Below are 10831 nucleotides of genomic sequence, written 5' to 3' on the forward strand. Positions count from 1 at the left end.
TTTTGAGACGGAGTCTTGCTCTGTCGCTCAGGCTGGAGTGCAGTGGTACGATCTCGGCTCACTGCAACCTCCGCCTCCCTGGTTCAAGTGATTCTCCTGCCTCAGCCTCCCAAGTAGCTGGAATTACAGGCACATGCCCACCACGCCAGCTAATTATTTATATTTCTAGTAGAGATAGGGTTACACTATGTTAGCCAGGATGGTCTCGATCTCCTGACCTCATGATCTGCCTGCCTCAGCCTCCCAAAGTGCTGGGATTACAGGTGTGAGCCACCACATCCAGCCTGGGACCTTTTGTGGAGTGTTTTGGATCTGGAACATCTGGCTTAGAGGCCTTCTGTTACAGGTATTAGGCCCCTCCCTGGCCCCTCTCCCAGGCAGCTGAGGCTGGAGATGCAGGAGACAGGATTGGTTCTTGAATTTTAAATTCTACATCTAGACACTAGAGGGCACCCTCCCACTCCATCCTAGGAAGGAAAAAGAGGAGAAACAGACCTAACAGTCCTGGAGTGGGCAAGTAAATCAGGCAGCCCTCTGCATCCCAGCAGAGACCACATCCTAGGTTCAAAAATGCAGGTGACGGGGGTGTTGGACTCTCTTGGTCCTCCATCCCTGAATGTCCTTGCACCCCCTTACTACCATAGGTGGGAAGTCCTTTTTTGGCTCTAGCCTCAAACCCCAAACGGCCTGGGCCTTAATTCCCAGGGAAGAGAGGAATTATTAGGGAAAACCAGATTGGGAGAGGGACTGAGCCAAGGATGGAGGAAGCCCATGTCTCAGGTAGGACTGAGTGTGAGGCACCCCATGGAGCGAGAAGACAGGGAGGCCCCTGTGGTGTCACTACAGTTTGCGTGTGTGAGACACTAAATTAGAAGGGGACGTCCCCCTATACTCAAGGAGGACCCACACCTAACCCACATGTCACAGGCACTTCAGCTTACCAGACTGCCTGATGACCTTCAGGACTTCAGCCTGGCTGTCCTCTTCTTCCTCCTCTTCTTCATCATCCTCCTCTTCCTCCTCGTCTTCCTCTCTTGGATAACCCAGCTCCCGAAGCTCCCCCAGCTCATCCTCCTCCTCTGAGGCCTGGTTCTCATTCAAATTGCTGATAGACTGTAGGTGAGACTCAGCAATGCGCTGCACAGCTGGCCCAGAGGGGACCCAGGAAGGCAAGGGTCAGCCAGACACAGCCCATGGATCTGGAGATAGTGTGTGGCCCAGCCCCCAGCCTCCTTCCCATAGGCCTGGGACAGAGAATACCCCCTCAGGGGCCCAAGTTCAAAGGCCAAAGGTTACAGGTCAGCCTGATGGGGGTCAGACCAGGGCAGAGGCAGCCAAGGGTAGATTTGATCATGTTTGGCTCTCAAGTTGTCCCAAGATGCTAGCCCCCAGGAGGCTGCCACCAGGCAGCTCCCCCACACCATAGGGCACCAGGCTGGGCAAGACCAGGCGGGCACAGCAGCAGCTTAACATTCCCTGGCTGGAGAGCTTGATTTGCCAAGTACCCAGTACTGGAGACAGTATCTCCCAGCTTCAAGCCCAGGCAAAAGGCACAGGGCGTATGGACCACGGCCTGGGGATTTGCCACTTTCCATTTCTTGGGGGTGCCCAGCCTGCTGAGGGCTCACTGCTTACCCTGATCCTATCTCCCATGCGGTGCATAGTCCCCACTGCCTGGCACTGCCCAGTCATAGATGCCAATCCACATACTCCTGCCCCGAGCTCCAAGGGACAGAACAATTCTGAGGCTGAGGACATAATAGTCTGCAGCCAGTGCAGTCTGTGCCTGGGGATGCGGCGTGCTCAGATGCGGCCCCCACAATCTTGACCCACATCCCCAGGTTCCCAGCTCCCTCTGCGGTGACCTAGAAAGCAACCCCCCAGCCTCCAAAGACCTGCTCAGATAGGGCTGGGAAGGGAACAGTGTGTGCAGCTGGAAAGAAGTTTCCAAAAGATGGAAAGGAGCAAGGGGTTAGAGAAAGGGGCCAGGACCAGGGGTTCTGGGGGATGGCAGAGTTTGAGGGGCCACTGAGGAGAGGCTGCAGAAGGTGGCGGGATCTTAGAGCATATGGGACACAAAGTTCACAGGCCACAGACAATTTGCTGAGGAAGGGCTGGGGGTGGGGGGATGGGGAGTTGCTGCAGCTTCTTCTTGGTCCGCCAGTGGCCCCTCCCCTCAGAAGGCCCAGGGGGGTAGCGCCAGGCTGGAAACCTCTGGCACAGTGAGCAGGGTGCCATGCTCCTGCCAACTCGGGGACAGGCACAGAGGGTGCTTTGTATGTGCCCGCTGCCCCACCCAGCCCCCAGCTCCCAGCCCAGTACCTCCTACTGGCTCTGGGCAAGCTATCCAGGCAATAAAAGCACAATAAATCACCCTGCCCTGACCTTGGGGACGCAGCGGAGCTTCATTTTGAGCCAAGTGTGAGAGCTCCGACCTTGGAGTACAACCCCTCAAGCCAAGACTTAGTGCTGGGCCCTCTCTCCAGGGCCCTCAGTTCTTCCCTGACAAGCCCCAACCCTGCCAGGCATCTTCCCTTGCCCACAAAGGGACCGAAGCCTACAAAACAGTGCCCTCCTAGTAGAGAAGGATCCATGAGGGCTGTGGGGGGAGGTAACGCAGGAGAGCAGGTGGCAGCCCAGGCAGCTTCCTTCTCCCCCAGTGGGGGAGGAGAGTTCACTTCGTGAGCCACAGTGACAAGAGAAGGTGTGTGCAGCACCTGCGCTGGTGCCCCGTGAGCCTCCCTCGCCTCCCCCACCTCCCTCATGCTTCCTGGGCTCTCTGGGGTCTCCCCATCACTCCTTCCAGGCTGTCCCCTTCTCTGCCCCACTCTGTGGGAGCCTGAACTCCCCCCATCCCAAGTCTCCCTTTTTCAGCTTGAAGGTCCCCAGCCTAGCCCCAGACTGGCCTCCCAGCTCTTGATCCCTTCCCTGCCTCTACTCACCTGGACTCTCCTAAGATGTGGTCTAAAGGGGCAGTTGGGGGTGGTGCACATTTTTGGCCACTGCATGGTGCATGGTAGCACCCTGGCCCTAACATCTTCATCCCGGCCTGTTCCCCCATGCTGGTAGTCAAGAGCCAGGTCTTCCCCTCACATCCACCCAGCCTCTCCCTGCCCAGCCCAAGGTGGGAGGGAGAGGGATTTCTTAAATTCTCTCCTGAGAAGATGCCACTTTCTCTCTCATGCCTGCTTTGGGGCCCTTCCACACACCCCTCTAGGTGGGGAGGTCCTTCCGGGTGCTGAGCCACACTGCCCACTTGCTGCAGCTCTGACCTTTCGTTTTCCTGTACTGGGGAAAGTGAAATAACCCCTTCCCTTCTCTCCTCCCTTCCCAGCCTGTCCTCTCTGTTCCCAACCCTGGCAAGTGGGCTGACAGGTACACCTGTTGACCTTGGCTGGTGCTGGGAACTTATTAAACCCTCCGCCGAAGCAGTTCCCAGCATACTCTTCCAGTAGCTCTCCCTCCCAACTTCCGGATGGGGCTGGCTGGGCAGGAAGAGCCCCAGGCAGGAGTTGAGGTGGGGGTTGGTAGGCATCAGGGCTTAATCAGGGAGAGGGCCTCCTGTCTCCTTCAGGTATATCTCCCCAGCTCCCTGACTAGAAACCAAGCCTCTTACAGGTTGACCCAAAAGTACCCCTCTGACTCGCATCTCCTTTTCTTCGCACACCTTCTTCCGTCTTCCTGGACCTGGGATGCCCTTGACTGCCTGTTAAATTCCTATGATCCTTCAAATCCAAGCTTAAACATCTTTGTGTACCTTCCTTGACCCTTTTTTTTAATTATTATTTTTTCCTGAGACAGGATCTCACTCTGTAGCCCAGGCTGGAGCACAGTAGTGCGATCATAGCTCACTGCAGCCTCAAACTTCTGGGATCAAGCAGTCCTCGTGCCTCAGCCTCCCAAGTGTCTGGGACTACAGGTGCGCACCTCTATACTTAGCTCACTTTTTTTTTTTTTTTTCCTTGAGACGGAGTTTTGCTCTTTTTGCCAAGACTGGAGTGCAATGGCACAATCTCGGCTCACTGCAACCTCTGCCTCCCAGGTTCAAGTGACTCTCCTGCCTCAGTCTCCCGAGCAGCTGGGATTACAGGAATGCGCCACCACGTCCAGCTAATTTTGTATTTTTAATAGAGACGGGGTTTCTCCATGTTGGTCAGGCTGGTCTCAAACTCCCAACCTCAGGTGATCTGCCCACCTCGGCCTCTCAAAGTGCTGGGATTACAGGCGTGAGCCACCGCGTCTGACCCACTTAGCTCGCTTTTTAAATTTTTCATAGAGATGGGGAATCTCACTGTATTGCCCAGGCTGGTCTCGAACTCCTAGGCTCAAGCAGTCCTCCTGTCTTGGCCTCCCAAAATGCTAGAATTTCAGGTGTGAGCCACCTTTCTCAGCCCCTCCTTGACCCTTTGAGGCAAAGGCAGGGACGAAATCTGACTCGTCTTATTCTGCCCAGTGCCCACCAACTCGGCCTGGCATATACTAGGTGTTCAGTAAGTGTGTGCAAAAGGAATGGCTTGCTTTTCCATGGAGAAAGGGAAGCAGGAAAGAGGAGACCAGTGTGCAGATCTGTGCAAATGAGATGCAAATGGGAGGGGAGGCCAGGGGTAAAGCCCACAGGAGAAGGCGCCCTAGATGAGCAGGGGTGGGATGTGGTCCAGCACAGGCTGGTGAAGAGGAGCTGCAGGTGGAGTCCCTTCCACGCGGATACCTGCTGTTGTCTTAGGCCAGCCATCTCTTTTCTTTCAAGCCCACAACCCGATGTTAAGGCCCACAGCTGCCCATTGCAGCCTCGGGGCTCCTGTGTTTTGCGAGGCCAGACTGAGAAAAAATTGGTCTTTACGTGGGCTTGTTGCACCACACTGACAGAGGGCTATGTGTGGCCAAAAAAATCCCTCCCCACTGACAAAAGCTCCCCCAGCGTCTGCCCAGTTCCAGAGATCAAGGGGACAGCCAGGAAGGTCGGTGGGGGGATAGTACCTTTCAGCGAAGGTGGTGTGTAGGCACAGGGGTTGGGTCGCTTCGACTTGAGATGGTGCCCCTCTCCTGAGGCTCTCTGCCAGGGGAAGTGCCAGGTTAAAGGGGCTCAGCAGAGGCCCCTTCCCTTCACCCTCCCTCCATTCCATCCCACCCATGGCCACCCAAGTGGACTGATTTCGCCTCTGCTAATGGGTCCTGCACCTAGGCTGAGCCTCCCCACCCTGTGGCTTTGGGAGGGCCCCCATAAGCCATGGCCTGGTTTAGGGCAGGATTCTAGGTCCTGGAGGTTCCACCCTGAGTCTGAGCAGAGGAGGATCTGCTGGTGGCACCTGGCATGAGGCACTCTCAGAGGGCTGCCCATTGATATGCTAATGTGTCCTCTTGGGTGGCACCCCATACTGGTTGGTTGTCACTGCAGGCACCCATCCACCCCACCCCAAAGGGCCCAGGCATCCCGCCTTCCAGCTGCCCCAGGAAACTCACCTGGTGGGGGGAGGCTTCCTCCTCTGAGGAAGGCCACCAAAGCCAACCAAACCGGAACCGAGTGAGGAGGAAGAGGAAGAGAGATAAAGAATCCGAGTTATTTTCCCCAGGGTCTCAATCTCTGGGGACAGGGAAAGTGTGCCCTCTCCCTTCTGAGGCTGGGAGGTGTCATGTCAATAAATAAAGCCAATAGAGTTGGGTTCCCAGACCTTATCCACTCCCCAGTCTCCTGCTCTGAGTTCTGTTCGTGGAACTTCTGCAGGGCCCCTAGGAAGGCATCAGAACTAGGGTAGGACAGGGGCTCAGTGGGCAGGGAGGGCCCTACCTGGTGAGGAGTGCTCTGAGAGCCGGAACAGCATGGCAGGCGTTGGTCTCCTGCGCCGGATCTAAGGAGAAGGAGGGAGGGGTGACAAGATAGACACCTGCAGCCCCCCACCCCACCCCAGATAGCAGGGAACACACAGTGCTTTGGAGTCCCTGGAGAACCTTTGAATCAAAGTCTGTCAGAGCCAAAAGGAACTCTGTAGCTCACCTAACCCCCTCATTTTATAGAGGTGAAAAAGCAGGGCTCAGAGAGGTTTGGCAGTGTCCTCAAGGCCACACAGCACACCAAGTCCAAAGGACAAGAAAAACCCCAGTCACTGACTCCCAGGCCATGCCTTTCCCACTCCATGGCTACTCCAGAACAGACATTTCCCTTCCTGTCTTCTCCCACCAAGGCCCTTCCTCTCCCCAGTTTCTGAAAACATCAGACCTCGGAAAACATCAGACCAAAGCTGGCTACAGCTGCAGCTGCCAGGGCTGGGCCCTGGGGAAGATGCCCCACGGGTCATGGCACCCACGTGGCCCTGCCCACCTAAGGTCAGTTCAAGGGCTCCAAACAAGCTGGATCCAGCTTTTCAGAAGGAGACTGAGCCAGGGCACTGCAGGCATCCCCCACCTCCAGCTGAGGCTCAGGGACCCACAGGGGCCTGGGGGGGAACCTCTCTGGGGGCCTGGGTTTGGGCTTCTCTGCCAGTCTCTGTAAGGCTGCAGAACTCTTCACCCAGTCCTTGTGAGAAGTGAAAAGTTGCCCTCCTTGCTACGTGAGCCAAGCTGAATTGGGGGGAGGCGGGTGCTGAGCACTCCCAGCAACTGACCCCCCACCCCTCAGCTTGGCAATCAGACCAACTGTCAGTTAATTAGGTCCCTGTTGAGCTCCAGGGAAATGCACAAAGAGAACCAGGTGAGTTAAGCTGAAACTGCCACCTCCCCTGCCAAGCTCCCCACAACACCCTCCCAACCCAAAGCTGCTTAGGCCCAGGGCTGTACCCCTTGCCCTCTATCTCCCCCCACAATGACTTGGCCCCCTCCTCACTGCTCGGTGGGGAGCCAGCTGCATCTCAGCAACAAGTGACCCCTGCTCCACTAGGGATGGGAAGTGGAGCCCTCTGTCACAGCACCCCCCAACCTTTGGAAGCCCCTCAGCCCCCAAGAAGGCTCTCGGGAGGACTCAGTAGTCTGTAGGAAGACGTCTGGCTTTGTGATGACTTGTCACCTCTCCCTCCTTGGGGTTGGGGCTCTGGGGCCTGACAGCAGGAGGTCAGAGCAAGGTTCCGGCGACCCCAGCCCAGGCACACACGCGGGACTAGAGAGGGACAGGGCAGTGGGGTCACCCGGTGGCAACCTCACACTCCCGCCCTGGGTGGCGAGATCAGTGTCCGCCGCTGCTCACATCTGACCAGCTCTGGGCTGGAGCCAGGCGAGCGGTCCCGGTGGTAGCCTATTAGACTGACTACCCTTTGGGGACTGTGCTGGGACCAAAGGACGCCCCACTCCCGGACGGTCTGGAATCGGCCTGTCCCCCCACCCCCGCACCCCCACTCTCACTGCCGGGAAGTCTCTGGCCCCGGGATTAGGACCGAAGCCGCGGGAAAAAGTTGCACGAGTCTCCAGCTAACTTCACACGCGGCCCCGCACCCAGTCCTGACCGAGGCAGAGCCCGACTCCCCTTGCGCCCCCACCCCCAAGGCCAGTCCGGCCGGGGCAGCTCCCTGCGAGTGCGAAGAAGCCCCGCGGGGTGTGTCGGGGACACTGCTGGAGTGGGGCGCGGGCCGCTTACCATCTCCACCTGGCGGGGGTCGAGCTGGCTAGGGGGCGCGGGAACCGAGAACTGGATCTTCTTGCGGTCCTTGGGGTCCATGGCGCGTGGGGTGGGCGGCGGGGCTGGGAAGCGCAACTCGGGGTCCCGGCGGCGGACTGTGCTGGGCTCCCCCGCGCAGGTGGCGGGCTGTGCGGCGGGAGGAGGAGGAGGGCTGTTCGCTCACGGATAAAAATACCGCGCCCGCCGAGGGGAGGGTGCGGAGCGGGAGGAGGGTCGGCGCCCGGGCTGGGCGCGCCCCCAGGCTCTCGGGACTCTGGGCTCGCCCCCCGCGCTCGCTGAGCCGGGTCTGTGCCTGGCTGCCTCGCACTCCCCGGCCTGGGTGTCTCTGCGTCTCGGTGTCTCTCCCCTCCGGAGTGTCTCTGCGTCTCGGTGTCTCTCCCCTCCGGAGTGTCTCTGCGTGTCTCCTCTCTCTGCCTCTCGCGCCCTTCTCCACCTCCCTCCCTCAGCCTCTCCTCCTCTCCGCGTGTGTCGCTGCCTCTGCCAGGCTCACCCCTCCGGTCCCCGCTTTGGGGTCCCCAGCCCGTCCCCTCCGCCTGGGACTGGCGCCCGGGTGCTCGGAGGGAGGGCTTAGAGGAAACTGGCCAATGAGCATGGAGAATCGTGTTCTCCTAGGGCTGGGAGGAGGGTGGGAGTTAGAGCCAAGGCCGGGGGAGCCGGCTGGGGGGCCCCCTGCGGTCTCCCCAGAACTTGAAGCTGCATTATTGATGGAGTCCAGCAGAGAGGATAAAGGGGGAGGGAGAGGGAGAGGGGCAGCGGGGAGGCAGGACTCTGGCTTTAACCCCTTCGTGGTCCTGGCACTGGGAATTTCAGGGAGGCCTGTGAGGTCGTGGGGAGAGTACCAGCCTGTCACGCTGTGAATGGGGGTGTCCTGGAAAGGCAGCGAGTGTGACCGAGTTGTGTGTGGGAGGACACGTGTCAGTCATCGTGGCAGGGAGAGTGTGCAGGGGAGTGCCGGGGCCCTTTGGTGCCCATAGCCTGGGAGTGTGTGTTGGGGGGTCGGTGTGGTGTGTGTCTGTGTAAGTGTGTCAGAGTGTCAAAGATGCAGGTGTGAGTGGCAGGATGTGGGAGGACTGCGTGTGTGCAGAGGAGGGTGTGGGTGTCGGGGAGGATGTCAGAGGCTGTCAAGGTGATGGGCAGGCGTGTGCCAGCTTGCAGGGAGTGGGGGACTGTATCCACAGCTCCCGCCGTGCAATTGCTGGGGGTATGAGGTTGTGAATGTGTGAGCGCTCCTGTGAGGGAGAAGGGGAATGCGCCCTGCCATGATGTACCCTGGATTCACGTGGCTCCTGTCTTTCCTCTCCAGATCTAATGGGGTGGGGAGGACAGGACCGACCCAGAGTTGGGCGGTTTGGGGGCTGCCTATACACGTGCCATCACATGCATGAATTTGGTGCATTCAGAAGCAGGGTTGGGGGAGACAGGTGTGAGTCTCTCTCTCTCTCTAGAGGTGTTTGTGTGTGTCTCTGGAGCGGGAACAGGAGGAGCTGGCCCTGCAGGTGGAATGTCCCTATCTATCTGTCCGGGCCTTGGGTACCTTTGCGGGAGCTGCTGTTTCCCTCCTTGGGGCTGCGCAGAGGGTCTGAATGCTTCTGTCTAGCACTGAGAGGGTGCGTGTGTAGGCGTGTACATAGCATGTTCTTCCTGGGGCTCTGTTTGTGTTGGCAGCCTCTCTCCTGGTCACTCTCAGGCCTGAAACTGCCAGGAGCCTTCCCTACCCCCAATCCTCCTGCGGCTTTTCCACTCCCAGCCCCAGCATCTGGGTCCTTGGTGGAGTGAGAGGCAGAGGAATCTTCTGGAATTGGGGTCAGGGCCCACTCTGGGGGTGAGGGAAAGAGTGGCAGGAGGGCCAGAGTGTTGCTCACAGGAGTGGGATGCCCTGGCCACCCAGCTCCGCATCGGCCAACCCCAGGCCTGGCTCAAGTCCCTGCATGTTTGTTGACTTATATACTTGTTGGGAAACAGCCGGATGCCAAGTTGTCGGCCCAGGGGTGTAGGCATCTCTGGCAGCCCCTAGCTTGGCCCAGAACCTCTGTCGAAGATGGGGTGTGGTGGGGAGTGGCAAAGGCCAATTTGGCAGTGCCTTGGGAGGGTAAATAAGGAGGCCCTGAAAGGAAGAAGGGGTACAGGAAGGGCATGACCCAGGCAGTGGCCCGGACAGCCACTGGGTGGGCAGAGGTGGGGAAGGGGCTTGTGGCCAGTGCTGGTGGTGTGGGGAAGGATCGTGGGGATGAAGGGGACAAAGGACAGCTGGGAGGGTGATGAGAGGATGGAGACAGGGAGGCATGACCACCAGTTGCACCTCAGAGCCTGTCGGAGCTGAAAAGGCCTCAGGGAACTTGGCAGCTGAGCCCCATTTGAGCAGGAGGGCTTATTTACGGAGGCTCTGCTGAACTTACTGGAGCTCTGGGAGACCCCAGATCAGGAAACATTCCCCGGATCCCAGGCTGGGGCAGCTGAGAAGGGAGATGAGGGCAGAGAAGCCTCCCTCTCAGCTAGGCCTGGAAGATGAGGTCTTTGGGAGCAGAGGGACGGTGTTTGCCCATCTCCCCCAGCCTGTGGCCAGGCATCCACACTTCTGGCATCTAAATCCTGGGGCCAAGAAGGGTGGGGAAGACTGGCTGACAGAGGGACAGACACAGGGGACAGACACGAAGGAGGAGGAGGAGACTGCACAGAGACAGGACATGAGAGAGAGATTGGAGAGAGGAGAAAGCAAAGAGGGACAGAAAACATGGTTGAGAGATGGAGAGACAAAGGGAGGCAAAGAGAGAGAGGGAGCCTCACAACGGAGAAAGGCAGAAGACAGAGATGGAGAGAGAGTAAAAATAGCTCAGCATTAAGATAATTGCAGCTCACAGCTCTGCCCTCCGTTAGGAATTAAATTAGGTTTTATTACTTTGATTTTTCTCTCCTGGATCCTACGCGACTTCTCAAGAACTTGGGGAAAAGTTTTTCAGGTGGGCGGCCAGGTGGTAGGGGCTGCGTGGGCGACAGAGGAGGAAGGGGATAGGACTCTGGGGAGCTGGGGGAGGGGTGGGCAAGGGCAAGGAGTGGGGAGGGGCTGCTGGAGACAGTGGAGCCCGGCAGGGGCTGGGGGAGGTGGCCAGGACCAGGCACAGGGTGGGGGTGGGAGGGCGCTGAGAAGCAAAGGGCCAGGGTGCCCTGCATTCACTTTGACTTAGAATTAATCATATGCAAATAAGATGTAAAAATAATATGCCACTCCTT

At 58.4% G+C, this 10831-nt stretch overlaps 1 protein-coding gene across 3 annotated transcripts in view; it reads right to left on the minus strand.

Moving 5' to 3' along the window:
- Positions 1 to 8817, minus strand: part of PPP1R1B (protein phosphatase 1, regulatory (inhibitor) subunit 1B) — an 11005-nt gene extending 2188 nt beyond the window's left edge. The window contains exons 1-5 of one of the 3 annotated variants that reach the window (XM_011999014.1): positions 7562 to 8817; positions 5786 to 5846; positions 5461 to 5483; positions 4978 to 5053; positions 942 to 1145 (exon numbers count right to left, since the gene is read on the minus strand). In XM_011999014.1, the coding sequence (XP_011854404.1) occupies positions 942 to 1145; positions 4978 to 5053; positions 5461 to 5483; positions 5786 to 5846; positions 7562 to 7642 (445 nt within the window). In that variant the 5' untranslated portion in view covers positions 7643 to 8817. Of the gene's footprint in view, positions 1 to 941; positions 1146 to 4977; positions 5054 to 5460; positions 5484 to 5785; positions 5847 to 6316; positions 6528 to 7561 lie in introns of those variants that run through there. The other 2 variants (XM_011999015.1, XM_011999016.1) reach the window with 2 other exon arrangements.
- Between the last annotated feature and the right edge of the window lie 2014 nt (positions 8818 to 10831).

The sequence above is a fragment of the Mandrillus leucophaeus genome, unplaced genomic scaffold (genome assembly GCF_000951045.1).
Source record: "Mandrillus leucophaeus isolate KB7577 unplaced genomic scaffold, Mleu.le_1.0 Scaffold58, whole genome shotgun sequence".
Classification (NCBI taxonomy): domain Eukaryota; kingdom Metazoa; phylum Chordata; class Mammalia; order Primates; family Cercopithecidae; genus Mandrillus; species Mandrillus leucophaeus.